Below are 15,639 nucleotides of genomic sequence, written 5' to 3' on the forward strand. Positions count from 1 at the left end.
TTGCGTTAGCCGTGGCCTTGCTGTGTAGAACTGCAGTGATGGTCTGATATCTGTTCGGGCTGACATGTTGTGTAGGCCAGGACTTCAGCACAGTCTCGACGTACTTTAAATAATGCGAAGAATGAGCTTAATTTGGAGTATTCGCCCAAGCTGACTTAAAAGTTAGTATTGTGGTATTACTTTGACATATTAAATACATTTCTTGAAGCAGCTATGGCAGGATTTAGAAGGGTGGAGTGGTAGGATTACCATCGAGGGCAAAAAGACACTAACCCTGAAGGACTTCTTACATTCAGCAGTGCTACTTGATCTTAAAAGAGTTCTCATCAGTGCTTTGTTGTATTTTTTAAACTTAACTTAATCTGTTAGAAATAGACTTTGTAATGTGAAGAAGTAACTGAAGGCAGTACTACTTCTAGTTGCTTCAGTCTTAACATTTTAATTATGTTCTTTATACCTCATATCTCTTAATTGACATCTTGATCAAGAAAATCTGCTTGTACCTTTGAGGAGGGAAGTCCTTTATATTCCATGAGGTGGTATGGAAGTCTCTGTTGCAGTCTGATGTTTTGTTAATAACAACCTTATGCTTTTTATAGGTCATTTGCAGAATCAAAATGGTTGAAGCAGATCGTCCTGGGAAACTGTTCATTGGGGGCCTGAACACAGAGACTAACGAAAAAGCCCTTGAGGCTGTATTTGGCAAATATGGACGCATTGTGGAAGGTAAAAAGAAAAAAAGTTTCTATTTTAAGATACTAAAAAACAAAAAGCAATGACATAGCTGTGATGACGTTTTTTTGGCATTGATCATCTGAAATGATGGTGCTTTCATGTCCTCTAAGAAGTTCTGAGCTTAAGAGGTTAAATAAAGGTTAAGTGTTGTTGCCTAATTACAGGAAAGGGTAATGTGGCTTTATTTCTGCAGTCCTTTTGATGAAAGATCGTGAAACCAACAAGTCCAGAGGATTTGCGTTTGTCACATTTGAGAGTCCAGCAGATGCAAAAGATGCTGCCAGAGATATGAATGGAAAGGTAGGAATTATGAGCAATTATATGTTACTGTTACTACTGACCAGCAGTATTGATCTTTGGGGTAAATTAGTAATAAAACTTGGAAAGAGAATGGGTTAGAAGATCCTGGAGACAAGTTATAACTTCATATTTGGCAAAATATCTCTTGACTCCATGAAGCTGGAATCGCTTTCTCCTGATTATGAATTTGACAGTAGAAAGTGAAGTCTAGCTGTCAGTCAGTTATACTCTCCTTTTTTTATATTTTTTTTTTAGTTGGTGATGGAGGGCTTTTTAGTAGTCAGCTTTTCATTCTTGCATGTGTCCTGTAATGTTTTTGTTTTTATAATATTTGAATGCAGTACTGTGTAAATTACACTTTAGGGAAGTGACTTAGCTGAAAACTATTAATGTTTCCCTTAACATGGGTTTAATGTGACTTCCCTACTGTGCTGGAGCCTTGATGAGCTATCTAGTAGTCTGTAAGATAACCTCCTACATTTGTGAGTTGCGTCATCAATCTACTTGGCATGTATGAGGAGCATCTTGCCAGTTAATGTGAAGTAGGTTTGCAGTTAGCCCACAACTGAATTTGCATGTTTACAGCCTACAATGCAATGATGTGACTTGAAGAGAAAATAAAAATTTAATGCGTATGTAATGTCTTCAAAAAGAAAAACTTGGGAATTTGGAGCAGAGGTTCCAAGATAAATACCAGGGTAGTTTGTCAAAGGATTGTAGGCTATTGTGAGCTGTACCTGTCCTGGCATGTGTTTGAAAAGCTAGATGCAAGTTTGCAAGTTAATGGTAAACAGCTGCTTATCTTCTTAGAGGTGCTGTCTCTTTAGGAAGTGAAAGCTGTCTTCTCAGTGAACTTGACTTTCAGACTCTGTTTTTTCATGCATAATTTTAATGTTCCTGTTAAGGTCATGCTGCATTGGCCGTTTTCTAAGCAGTGTCTCTGAGATGCAATTCATGTAAGGTGAAGAAGCCTCTACTGATTCTGATTAATTTAAACACTTGGGATTTTGATAGCTGTTTGTCTTGTTAGCGTAAGACATTGAAGTGAAAGAAAAACGTCAGTTGTTGCAGTCAGTAAGTAAAGCATAACGAATATTTGCACTTTGGGAATAAGAACATGAGCTTGCTGTAGTGATGACAAATAGTAAAACTTCATTGTTTTGTGTTATAGCGGGCTTTCTGCTATCTGTACTTACTTTCTGGGTGCTTCAGGACAACCTTATGACAGTTAGTGTTACTTTCTTTAGAGGTTTGCTTCCTTTTTAAACAAGTTAGTAGTTTTTGTTAAGGCAGAGAGTGACAAGTCAGATAATGTCCTTTCTGTACCAGCCTAAACATCCTTAAAGGTGCTCCTTTTATTGAATTTATTTCTCTGTTGTGTAGTTCGCCACAGTTCTGGAGACTTGTTTACTGCAGTTTTTAAATACTGATTTTTCTCTGAAGTAGTAATTACACTGAACCCTCATATAAGGTAACTTCAAGCACCAACAACTGATTATCAGACTGAACAGAATTCAGTCGCTAGTTCCAAGTGTGGAGTGCAGCTTTCAAATGAAAATCCCTCTGAAAGTAGCCACCAAGTGTTCTAAATCTTGAGTGTTGTGGCGTGTGTTTTGTCACATTGGAAACATTCAGGAAAGTAATGCTTAGTAAAGTAGCTAAATGAGATTGAGTGTTTGTGGCTGAGGTAATGTCTACGTGTTCTGGAATGCACCGTCTACATCACTATCAAGAAATGTTAGAAATTACTGCCTTGTGGATCATCATTCTCATGGTTTCTGTCTTCAGCACTACAAATCTAAAAATACCTTCATCTGCTTTCAAATTTCAACAGCAAATAAGTGTATGAAAAGAACATCCTCACTTGGGATTTGGCCTGGAATGAACTTTTTAACATAAACTTTTAGATGCTGCTGTGTATAGTTCCAGTTCTGTACCAGTCTAGCTTGGTTTGACCATGGATATGAAAGATGTAGAAGACTTTCATGAGGTAGTCTCTCATCCTCGTCTTAAGAAAGCCTTCTGGACAATAAGTACTGCTCAAAATAAGTACCTCAAAGATTGTGCGTTCTAGATCTGAGGAGTGATGTTTGAGGCATGCTATGGGAAGAGATCATTGTAATAAATCAGAACTTGGAGTTTTTCTGTCCGTTTGGAAATGATGAATTGACGCACTCATGAGAATTTCAGGCACTTAAGAAGAAGCAGCACAAGCACTGTGCAGATAATAGTTCGGTCTGTAAGGAGTTAGTTGACCTGTCTAACCAGGGGGAAGAGTTCTGCATCGCCACATTCTCGTTCTGTCACTCCAAAGGAATTCAAAGCTGCAGCCAGTACAAGTGGCTGACTTGGGTTCTGCAAGAGTGAATTTGCATTTGATTTTTTTGCCTTGCAAATGGTTGTGAAAAACTTATATCCAATGTTTTCTTCCTTTCGGGGGGGGGGGGGGGGGGGAAGGGAGAAGGGGGTTAATTCTATTTCGTTCTAAAATGGGACAAGCATAGACTAGTCTAAACTTGCTTGTTGAAGATTAATTTCAGTCCTGCAGAAACAGGTCAGGAGATAATGATTTTGGAGTGGGGGTAGAGATTTTCTGCTTCAATTACATTCTCTGCAGAATTGGATCATTGTTAGCATGTCTGAGCAGCACAGAAGAAGTGTTAGAAGTACCTTATCATAGCAAATTACTAGTATTCTTTAAGAAGAACCTTAATTCATGGTAGTCGGCTCTACATCCTGATGTCATGAAATGCACATGCTTATCTGGACACAAGTATGAATACTCCTGAACCTATAATGGTCATTCTGTGCAGTAGTCTGTTGTCATGATGTTTTCATTTTCAGTCCTGAGGACAAAATGGATAACTAAGGAGAGGATATGACCTTAGAGGAAACATCCAGGACAAGTCAAAGATTCAATTCCATGTAGACCTGCCAAGCCAGCTGGACTGTGTTAAAGAGATTGGAAGCAAATACTGCAATCCAAACAATAGTCTAAACTGTACTCAGCACTACAGAAGGTTGTCTTCCAGTAATCAAGAGAAAGTGTTTCCAGGTCTTTTGGTGAAGAAATGTGATACAATATGTAGAAGCTCAACATGATAAGAAATGATCTTCAATTCTTGCATATCTTGAATTCTTCCTTTGGTGAAAGGAAGCCCACTTGATGTGCCATCAAGGAACATCCAGAAATGGTGGAGTTGCTGCAGCATCAACAGTAAAATGATCCGTTGGAGAGGAAAACCCGACGTGATATTAGGTTGCGGTTTCATGCAGGTTTCTGTAACAGTTTCTTCGGAGTACTTTTTCTGCCCCACTCCCAAAACTTTCCAAATTTCATTCATCTGTTCTATTGGAATGTGGAGCAGTTTGCAGGACAGTTCACTCATTCTGTTTGGTTCAGGTTCCCTGTCTAACCTTACAAAGCTGTATAGATTATTCATTCCACGTATAGAAGTTTTTATGATTGCCAGTCTTATTATTCTTAAATGAATTGTATCTTAAATTACTTCCCTGCTTTTTAGCACCAAGGTGACTCCACTTCATGGTGCCCATATCATACTAAAAATGCTACTGTAACACTCTGAATCAAGGTTATAAACACCAACTAATGAGTGTTCATGTTGACAGCTGGTGCTCTGGGCTCATTGGAAAAAAAAATTTGTATTCTTTGATGGCTTGTGTGAGTTTTATCTGTTAAGTGAAATGATACCTTTCTTCTTTGAGCTAAGAACCTATAAAATGAAGTTGTCCCTTCTGCTTTAAAATAGTACAAACTCCTGACAAGTATCTTCTGATTAACAGAAAATTTCTTGGACCTGATGAAAGGTCTTTTTGAACCTTAAGCATAGCTTTTTAAGACTGCTTGCATAAAGCAGTTTTGAAAGAAACCTATCTTTTGCCTAGGTAGGAAATAGGAGGAAAAATGATAAGGAAAACTGTACCTCCTACATAAAAAAGGGAAAGAACTTGGACGTAGCATCCAGGTTCTCAGCACCTATGCTAGCAGAAGGGGATGGTCCTTGGTTTCCAAACTTCAAACAAGCTGTCTAGAATCTGCCATGACATTGAGGACAGCAGTGGTCACGATGGCAAAGCTTAAGGCTTCAAGCCCACTGTTCCTGTTTTGAGAAGGATGAATGAGACAGATGAATGATGATGATGGCAAAGTAATATGATAAAAACTGAAAACTTCCAGTGATGAGAGGTACTAATGTTCACTCCTGGAAAGTTTCAGCTAGTCATGCCAAAAGGTTTTTTGAGGAACCTTCAATAACTAAAATATTTTTATTTAGTCACAGCTAAGACCAATATAATTTTGCTAGTATTTCTTAATTTTTTTGTCATAATGGATCACGTTGGACCTGTGGATATGCACATAGGTTTTTCGAACAGTAGCTATGACTGCATATGGTGACAGAAAACATGAGCTACTAAATTGGATGATTTCAGAGAGTGCTAGATTTCGGTAGAGAACAGAAAAAGATGGAGTACCTCAGTATAATCAGAGTAAGACATTACTAGCAGTTGTATTTTTGCTCATTTATTGCAGCAAAGTAGTGCAATAAACAGCACTTCCTGCCTGTATAATTCAGTAGTTGTCGTAGCAGGGTTGAAGATTTAATTGCTAAAAAAGGCAAATAAACCATGTTTGCCAGGGTAGATGTGCAGTAACCTAACATCAGCAGAGCTTGTCATCTTGGCTCTGCTATAATTACCAAATGTGTGGTGTCTGAAAGATTATACAGAAACTGGATTAATTAGGTTGAGTTACTCAATACGTCTTGCCTCCTGCTCATGTTTGAGGTATAATAGTTGGCTGCAGAGTTCCTGTTCTTGCAAGTCTATATTCCAGAAAAGGCTTCCACTTTTTTCCACAAAAAACCAACCAAACAAAAAAAGCACAAACAAAACACCCCAGACCGCAAAGCACCTCCACTCTGGAAAAGCAAGTAATAGAGTAAATTGTGACAGTCACCTTTTTTGAAAACCCAGCTTGAAACAGTAGAAAAGAGGTGAATTATCATACTCGGTCTGCTTTGTAGATGCTGAAATTACTTCTAAATACTTCAGTGATCACCGTTTTATCAGGACATCAAGAAAATGTACTAAACGGCCTCCCCATTGCCAGAAATCCCAACTGAAGCTAAGATATCTTCAGCTTAATCATATAACTACTGGTGCAGTCCTAGTTTGGTACAAAAGTCCGTGGCGATTGAAAGTAAATTGGAGATCATAAATCTTGTTTCGTTTACAGAATAAATGACATGGGGCTGCCGTAATCATTGGACACGTGTGTTTTCACTGAAAGTCCTTTCTGATACTGCTCTGTTTTTGGTTTTGGTTTTGTTTTTTTTTTTTGTCATCAATACGACAAGAATGAAGTACTGTAGAAATTAGGCCCAACATGCTGCTGAGTACATGGGGACTAATACTGAAGACTCAAATCAGTTCTAGAGTTGCTCTAACTTTAAAAAAAATGGAAGCCCTGTAATAGTGAAGCAAGAGGGGCTTGATTTGAGAAATACAAACATGACTGAGCAGTAAGTAAAGCAGCTTCTTCTTTAGTCATTAGATGGGAAAGCAATTAAAGTGGAACAAGCAACCAAGCCATCCTTTGAAAGTGGTGGTAGGCGTGGGCCGCCACCCCCTCCACGAAGCAGAGGTCCTCCCAGGGGCCTTAGAGGTGGAAGAGGCGGAAGTGGCGCGAGAGGACCACCTTCAAGAGGGAGTCACTTGGGTATGTATTTACCTCTCATTATATACTTGGACAACATACAAGACAATCCCATTGGAAGATGACAATAATCCTACTGGAAAAAAAAAGTCAAACAGCTGAATAGTGCACTCCTTGTTCTTTATTAAAACGATGAAATATGATCTCGGCAGTTTAGTCAAATTTTTGATTAGGGAAGTACACCTTAAGAAAAGCCTTTTCAAATATGAAGATTCCCTTCTACAACTAACACTCCACTTGACTTTGGCTATGAAAGGAGAGCAAAACTCCTGCCCTGCACGTGAGAAAGGAACCTTTCTGGTATTCAAGTTGAAAAAGCGATTCTCTTCCACCAGGGAAAGGGAACTGCCTTTCATCCTTACTAGTGAGAGGTCTAAGCTTACTAAACTATAGGACTGATCCTTCCAGATCATAGTGGGAGTTAGGGAAGCTAAGCCTTGTTTGTTGTTACAAAATAAGTATGTTGAGTTGAAGATTTCTGAAGTGGAAGGGATAGTTCATTACTTGATACTGGATGTTCTTTAACTTAAGATACAGCTATTTATGCAGAGACTTTTCAGTATCAAAATTGTCGCTTCAAAGAAAAAGCAAGCAGCAGCTGAGGTATAACAGTAAAAGCTGTATTGCAGAAAAATCCCACTGAAAATAGTGAAAACTCCTGTCTTGAAGAGCCTGTGTAGTAGGTTCTACAGACTCTGTAGTATCTGTGTTCCCTCTCTGTAGGATCTTCTCTAGTACATCTTCCCAGGTGGCTCTTGTCTTCTGAGAACAGTAACTTCTCGAGCGCTTAAGCTGTGACTGATTACAGATAGCAGCTGTCTTTCTCCCTTGTGTCACACCCTGTGGCTTTTGGATAAGTTCTAAAAGACAGTTCTTGACAGGAATTTAGGCTGTGGAAAGTTAACTTGGTGCGCTCTCAATTCTGCCTGTAGCATCTACTAGTGGGCAAAACACAAGAGAAGGCTTTGAGGTCTAATTTTAGAGGTTAACTGTTGATCACATAGTGGTAATACCAGTGCCTAGGTTATTGTAGTTCAAGCTTTAGGAGCATACAGGTGAATGTCACAGAAATAACAAGTTGGTTCATGGCTTATCCTAGGGTCTTCTCGAGGGCCACTTCCCATGAAGAGAGGTCCACCTCCACGAAGTGGAGGCCCTCCGCCTAAAAGATCTGCACCTTCAGGACCAGTGCGTAGCAGTAGTATGGGAGGAAGAGGTAAGGATTTCCTGAACTATTCTGTTGCTTAGTCACCTGTAGCACCTTAGTCTTTCTTCAGGAACTGTTGCAAACCATTGATTCTAACTTAAATCTGCTGTGGGATAGTGTATTTTTCTAATGTATCGGTTTTCTTCATAGCAATACAATTTTGTAGCTGTTTGGAACAATTTGGTGTGATTTGATGAGTATGTTCTTTATACTGCTGCTTTAAAACTGTACAAGCAGAAATATAAAGTATTATAAATGTAGGCTACAGAGATACTTCTAAATCACTATAAGCAACCTGTTAATACTTACTTGCATTGAGGAGTCTTCTGTGTGGCTAAACGTTAAGTTAAAAAAATTTGGACTGTTTCTCTTAAGCTCCTGTGTCACGTGGAAGAGACAGTTACGGTGGTCCTCCACGCAGAGAACCAATGCCATCCCGAAGAGATGTCTACATGTCTCCAAGAGATGATGGCTATAGCACTAAAGATGGGTAAATTCTTTTACTAATTTAGTTTGACTTTTTGTTTTGTCCAGAGAAGGATTTTGATCCCTGATTTTTTGAGGTGTGACATACAGCTAACGTCTCAATTCTTGTTCTTCGTAGTTACTCCAGCAGAGATTATCCCAGTTCCAGGGATACCCGGGACTATGCGCCACCTCCACGAGACTACGCATATCGTGATTATGGTCATTCCAGTTCACGTGACGAATACCCCTCTAGGGGATATAGGTACCTACTGTTGGATTTTTTTCCCTGTTGTTTTAGTCTTGCTGTGATCTCACTGATTTGTACTAAGTCTTAGTAGTCTTTCCTCCTATAGCGATCGTGATGGATACGGTGGTGGACGTGACAGAGACTACTCGGATCACCCAAGTGGAGGCTCCTACAGAGATTCATATGAGAGTTATGGTAAGAATCCATTTTGAGGATCATGTAGTAATCTGTCATTTGACTTTTACTAGGTTGCTCATGTTTTAGGGGGAAGTGGCACGCTTTTTTTTTCCCCTACAGTGAAAGTGCAGTTGTTGGTTATCATTTGATCATCTTGTTAAATAAGCTGTAAGCTAAAGAAGCAAAGTCTACAGTTCAGAATTGCAACTATCTCTGGAAAATATGGCTGAGTTTCTTCTCTAAAATAACAAGCTGTTCTGGAATACCCAGTAAAGAGCCTGCCTGAATAAACACCGTCTTCATTCCTTCAAAGTCTTTAAGTACACTCACTGCCTGTTAGGCAATCCCCACTTTAAATGCCATTAATGTGGCAGATTATATTAAGAACGTCTCAATACATACAAAAGAGTAACAGTAAACATTTAAATACAGCAATTCTGTAAATTCAGATTGAAATTGTTATATATAACTTATGGTGTTGCCATATTACCTGACCATTGACCCTGCAGGTAACTCACGTAGTGCTCCACCTGCACGAGGGCCCCCGCCATCTTATGGTGGAAGCAGTCGATATGATGATTACGGCAGCACACGAGATGGATATGGAAGCCGAGAAAGTTACTCAAGCAGCAGAAGTGATGTCTACTCAAGTGGCCGTGATCGTGTTGGAAGACAAGACAGGGGTCTTCCCCCATCCATGGAAAGGGGCTATCCACCTCCTCGTGATTCTTACAGTAGTTCAAGCCGCGGAGCACCCAGAGGTGGTGGCCGTGGTGGAAGCAGATCCGATAGAGGTGGAGGCAGAAGCAGATACTAAAAACACTCTTAAACTTTTGGACCAAGACAGATTACTTCTCAAAAAGAACGAAAAGTGGAAGTTGTTCTATCTTTACTACCAGAGGACTACTAAAAGGAAAAGTTGTTTTTACCTTTTTTTATTGTTGCCTGTTAAGTTTTCCCCTCCATGACTTTTATGCTTTTGTGAGGAAAAGTTAAACCAATGTTTAATTTCATTTCAAAATTGTTAACATTTCTTTCAAAAAGCAGATGTTAAATGTATAAAACTTGAGCTGTGTACTAGTGTTGTAATTTTCAAAGTAAAGTTTCCCTGAAATGCCACACTTACCATCTGATTTTCCTCATGAATGGAACAAGCAGTTCTTAAGATCTTCCACACAACATCCAACCATCTAACGTGGAGATGGATTGTTCTACATGTTCAGCATCTCATTCTTAAACAAAGTATTGCTTGTGATTTGGAGGGTGGTGGGGATATTCCACACAGAGTTCAGTTGTGCCTAGAATTTGAAGTCACAGTGTTTCCAGTACAAAATGCCTTCAGATCCTTGTGTAAAGAAAAATGAGGATATCATTCACTTAACCCGAAAAAGCAAGTGGATAATACTATTTTCTGCCTTCCTACTGTTTCATGGGGAGTTTGAAAAAGATCTCCCCTCCAAATCATGTACATGTAAGTCAGCTACAGAATACTGTAAAAATAAAAAAAAAATTGACCAATTCCATCAAAGAAGCTGCAAAACGATGCTTGCTCATACTGTTTCAAATTTTTGCAACTCTGTAGTGTTTCACTTTTAAAGGAACATCTTTGATTCCAAAGGAGAAAATAAGATAAGCAAAGAAGTCTTTCTCTCCAACTTCTCAAAGGCTTATGGCTTCATAAAAACAAGTGAATCTTTCAGCATTCCACAGCTGATTTAAAGCATCAAATGCCTGTGAAACAGCAAAGATGGTAAGCAAAGCAAACTAGTTTTTCAGTCTAAGTCAAAATTGAACCAAGTTATCTTCCTCTAGAACAGTAAGACAAGCTGCACGTCATGGCAATGGAAGTGCTGTCTAGATTTTTTTTAAAAAAAAAAAAGGAAAAGAAATACTCCAATACATTAGAAGTTCTCCAAATTCAACATTTCTTCTTGGATAAAAGCATTTATGGCACCAATTTTGAAACTAAAGACATAATGCAGCTCACTGTAGACGGAGTATTGACAAGCAGGGTTGGGAGGGGGTATTTTGTGCCCAGTATCTTTCAGTGAAGATGCTTAGAGAGGCTGCATTTACTATATTTTAACAAAATTAAAGCTTTGTGAAATCAGGAATTGGTTTAGATTGACAAATACCAGCTCGGCTATTGGGAGTTTGAAGCAAGCCATTGCAAACTTGACGTTTAGTTGGATGCCTGACTTGTTTAGTTTGACACTGTGTTGCAGAGATATCTAGTACATGTGGCAGAACCTGTGGCAAATTGTTATGACTCAGGTAAAGCCATGAAGTTCAAAAGATGCTCTTGAATATAGTAGACGTGAAGACTTCCAACTAAAAAAAAAAAAAAAAAAAAACACCAAAAAAAAACAAACCACAAACCCAAAAGCTTTGTACTGCTGTTTAGCCATCAGTAAATTTTGTCGTTCAACTTATGGATTTAACATGGCAGTGCACCATTGAACAGGAATGAGAATCCATAAGCCATGCAACCTATCACTAAGCCATTCCAGTCCATTCCAAGCCAGTGAATCCTCCAGCACTTAAAAGAGAAGTAGTAAAACTTGCAACAGAATAATCTGCAAACCTAAGCTTGTGACCTTTGAAATGGGGGGAAGCACTATAGGTTGACTCATGCTGTAAAATGTATTTTTCTCAATTAGTTGTATTTTCTGTTAATTGCAGGGTGATAACTTCTAGAAGATACCACTGAAGTAATGCTGGTTGATCTGCGTTGATGGCAGAGACGAGTGGTGCCTGTACCAACATATAAGGTAAATATTATACTAGTGTAATAGCTGGAAGGAAGATTTCTGGTGGTTCTGTGTTTATAAATTTGGATGGACATTCTTCATGGCTAAATAAATACTTTCAACTTCCTGTTTGAATTTTGGAGGAGGTTTAAGTAGGCTTTTTAAGCCTACTGAGATAGGAATGACAGAGAGAGACTTATCATCAAAAATTGGTCCAATATTGGTACGGCTGAACATAAAACATGATTACAAATGCACTTTAAATCCTGCTACAGAGAGTACTTAGTCCAGGAGTCTTCATAAGACCAGACCATAAAAATCTGAAATGGAATAATAAATGTTAGTACAGACATTTAATCAGTCTTGTTAGATTTGCAGAACACGCAATTTAATGATTATACTGAGTGTAATCTTTGATTAGAAATTAATCTCTGCAGAGGTCCTTGGATTAAATTGCAGACTTCCAGGCATCTCCAGCATGGTTTAAAACTTTTAGGTCAGCTGTGTTTCATGTCCTGGAAGCCTACCATATTAAAATTATTTTTCAAGTAGATGTAGGAGCAACTGTTGTCAGACTTTATGTGGAAGAGTGGCTGTCTCTTCTGCTTCTCAGATGACTCACCAGGAAAAAAAGGAAGTGGTAGTGGCTGTCATGTTACTACAACTTTTTGGAAAAACTTTTCTACTAAATAATTGTTATTAAAAAGAAAAAGGAAATAATGTGTGCAAAATCTGTTAAAATCTGGAGTGAAGGATAAGGACAAATCCCTTTTCCCAGGGAAGTATTTACGTAAGAAATGCGTATACTTTTTATGTAATTTTAAATTCTGTTTTGAAAGTGCTCTGTAAACATAAGAACGTGTTTTGCTGTTAGTTTCAAATACTGCTTTTGAGAACCAACTTTGAAATGGTGAAAGGAAAAAGCCGTGGTTGGTACAGTGTTCATCTGACACATGGTCACTGATTGCAGGGAATTTCCACCTTGTGTGAAGGATAGGTTCTGTTGCATACCATGTGACGTTTGTAGTCTCAGTTGGCTTACAGTTTATTCTTTCAGAGTCTCAGCAACAGCAACTACATAGCTGTGCAATCCCCTTGTCAGAATATACCAGTAATGTTTTGTAACCACTCCTGATAAATTGCTGCTGTTACTGTGATAAAGAAAAAAAATATGCTTTTATTTCAGGGTACTGGATTGTATTTCAGATCAAATACAGAAGCATCATGAGTGTTTTCTGTTCTGAGTCAAAGGAAGCATATAGTTAAAATAAAAGCTGCTACCTGACCAACTTTTTATTTTTCTGTCACTTGATAAAATTTCAACCAACAAAAAGCGTTACTTACCTTTGCATTCCTCTTATGCGTGACTATTGAAATACTTGAATCACAAATCCTACTGGAAAGGACACTGAACTATAGATGTCTCTTTAAAGATTAAAAACCCTAACCTTTTCTCATTCAAGAAGGACTTTTCATTCAAAAATCACTGATGTTAGTAGTACGGCGCCAAAGTGGATTAGGGAAATGTGTCTGAAAGTAGTCTCTCCCTTCTCCCTCTCTCCCCTACCAACCTGCAAAAAATTAGCAGGAGTCAGTTTTTACATTTACAGTTTCAGACTGATCCAGATCATTGATCCTCTAATAAAGAGGTGGAATACTGTCTTCTGTGTGCAGTATCCTAGGCCACTTTAAAAGGTTTTGCCAAATCGTCATATAGGTTGTGTCAGAATGTTTGCAGCTTTTTTATATGCATGTGCTTCAGTTCTCTGTGTTAGCTGGGAAGCTGAAGGTTAATTACTTTGGCAAGTGAAAAAACTGTTCTTTTGGAAAAATTAAGTGCTTTTTTCCCAATTTGCTACATATGTTTTGTCACTTACTGGTGGTAGTGGGCCATGTTGTAATTAATAAAGATACTAAAGATAAAAGCACACTTGCTAAGGCTACTCTGCAGCTTACAAACATTTCCAAATTCTTAACAGGCATGGTGCCAATGTTAGTTTAGGGAGCAGTAAATAGAACCTAACTCATGGCAGGAAAGGTAATACTAACCTTGTAAAAAATAAGGGTGTAATTTTGCTAATTCAGTGAGCTGTTCACCTTCTCTTGCTCACAAGTTTTGATTAATTTATAGCACATCATTATTTACAGATTCGTACCAGTGTGTATACCAGTTTATTACAGGACTCTAGAGTATCATGCTGAGATGGTCAAGAGCTAGTGGAATTTTGTGGTAGGCAGAGTTTGGAGGGGGAATACACACAAGAATTATGGAGGCTTTGCTTAGTACTTGCTTTGGAGACAGTGTACAAGAAGCATGCATTAATACAAGTAGTCCTCAGATGGTTTTGATTATTGTAGTTAGCTATTGATGTATTTTCCTACTGTTGGGACAAATTGAATATAATCCAAATGTATGCATTGTGTATATGAAAACAATCAAAGATGATTTAGCCTTTTTCTGTCTTGGTTTCTGAGAGTGTACTAACTTGCATTTCCTTTTTTCAGTTGTGGTGCCTAGAAGGCGGCAGTGCAGCAGTGGATATGCATTGGAAAATCGAAGGATAACAAAACACAACTGATAAAGCTTGGCTTTTGAGTGTGGTGTTACCCACTATTTGTTTTGGAGGGTTGTGTTATCATTCAGGAGTTGCCTTTGAAAGTAGCACTACTCCTCTCTTGGATATAAAAAAAATTCTCAGGTGGAAGTCAGTTGCTGTCTGCCGTAGCTAACAACTTCCAAGAGTCAAGAGTGAGCCTTTTTTTTCAGTCAGTATACATGCATCAGCGGATTCTGCAGCAGACAAGTACTCCAGGGTTACCCTTTACATAGGGTGCTTTCCGTTTATGCTGAAAAAAAGAGCAAATTGTATAAAAATGAGCTTTAGTCCTCTAAAATACACAATACTAAATTGTTGCAAATTCTTCTCACCAAGAAGCATTTAACTATATTCTTGCATTAACAGTTTTATAATTGTCCAGGCCTTCTGGATGAGAGGAAGGAAGTACTGAGATGATCTAGGGATAAATCCCCAGAATAATTGGTGTTCTTGTATGTACAGGCTTCTTGCGAAACTCCAGACAGAGCTGCATCTCTTGCAACAAGTTGCTTCCTTCAAAACTTTGCCTTGATTTTGATGCATTTTTACCTTTCAAACGTGTTGATGTGCCCATGTATGTGAGAGGCACCAGTATTTCATGTAGAAAGCTAACTTCGGATTGACTGAAATACTTTAGACAGTTATGGCTAATAAAGTTTATACTGATGGCTTCTGTGGTAGACATAAACTGATCTAATTTAAAGAACTAACACTCAGTTTATAATCAGTAGCTAGAGAAGAAAAAGCATGCATACCTTCCTTGTCTAGGGATTTAAAACTACCTTTGGGTTTTGGGATAAGAATATCATCTTAAACTTGGACTGCAGATTCTAGGAGTAAGTCTGCCTGTGTGTAGCAGATAGGTAGAATTGCAGTATTTCCCAGGGCTAATAAATTTACTGTTAAACAAAAGCATTACGGGTTTTGTTTTTTTTTAATTAAAAAAAATACCTCTTACTCAGCAACACTTGCATGGTGGAAAAGATTGCTAATGTTACATACTGATGGCAGTTTATTGTTACAAAGTGGTCTCGAGTGTGTATCGTCTGCAAGAAGTAATACACTGAAATGTTAAGAGACTCGTTTTTCAGCAGTATCTTATAGTCTGGGTACTGCTGTTTAGGCTGAACCAGATCATCCTAACTAAAATGTAATACCAACATATGAGCTATCATGAAAAAAGATTGATACGTGCTTAAAATGCTAAATAATGAGAATGTACTATTAATGTAAATTAGCTCATGTGCTGACTCAGACTTCATCATTGAACGTCACTCGTTTAAATGTAAGGCAGTAGATTCTGCAGCAGAAAAATACTCCAGCATTGTTCTTTGTATTGGGTGTTTTCTGTCTATACTGAAAAAAGGAGCAAGTTACCTAAGTGACTGAGGAGAATCACTCTAGAATTTCTAGTTTTCTGA

At 38.3% G+C, this 15,639-nt stretch overlaps 1 protein-coding gene across 4 annotated transcripts; it reads left to right on the forward strand.

The window, feature by feature from the left end:
- Nucleotides 1-602: 602 nt before the first annotated feature.
- On the forward strand, nucleotides 603-9,992 carry RBMX (RNA binding motif protein, X-linked). 4 transcript variants are annotated; one of them, XM_009699496.1, is made up of 8 exons: nucleotides 603-726; nucleotides 929-1,035; nucleotides 6,604-6,775; nucleotides 7,872-7,988; nucleotides 8,355-8,469; nucleotides 8,584-8,709; nucleotides 8,786-8,889; nucleotides 9,381-9,992. In XM_009699496.1, exons 1-8 carry the CDS (start codon nucleotides 618-620, stop codon nucleotides 9,686-9,688), a joined length of 1,158 nt encoding a protein of 385 aa, XP_009697798.1. In that variant the 5' UTR covers nucleotides 603-617; the 3' UTR covers nucleotides 9,689-9,992. The 4 variants fall into 4 exon arrangements, with proteins under 4 accessions (XP_009697798.1, XP_009697799.1, XP_009697800.1 ...); XM_009699497.1 differs by having other exon boundaries at nucleotides 604-726; nucleotides 8,801-8,889; XM_009699498.1 differs by having other exon boundaries at nucleotides 604-726; nucleotides 6,604-6,766; nucleotides 8,801-8,889.
- Nucleotides 9,993-15,639: the final 5,647 nt, after the last annotated feature.

This window comes from Cariama cristata, unplaced genomic scaffold, assembly GCF_000690535.1.
Source record: "Cariama cristata isolate BGI_N322 unplaced genomic scaffold, ASM69053v1 scaffold9784, whole genome shotgun sequence".
Classification (NCBI taxonomy): domain Eukaryota; kingdom Metazoa; phylum Chordata; class Aves; order Cariamiformes; family Cariamidae; genus Cariama; species Cariama cristata.

Excerpts from the sequence above, each read along its gene's own strand:
- RBMX (XM_009699496.1), top strand. The coding sequence starts at position 618 with ATGGTTGAAGCAGATCGTCCTGGGAAACTGTTCATTGGGGGCCTGAAC. Across the intron at positions 727-928 it reads ATATGGACGCATTGTGGAAG|TCCTTTTGATGAAAGATCGT; the intron begins GTAAAAAGAAAA and ends TTATTTCTGCAG. Across the intron at positions 6,776-7,871 it reads TTCAAGAGGGAGTCACTTGG|GGTCTTCTCGAGGGCCACTT; the intron begins GTATGTATTTAC and ends GGCTTATCCTAG.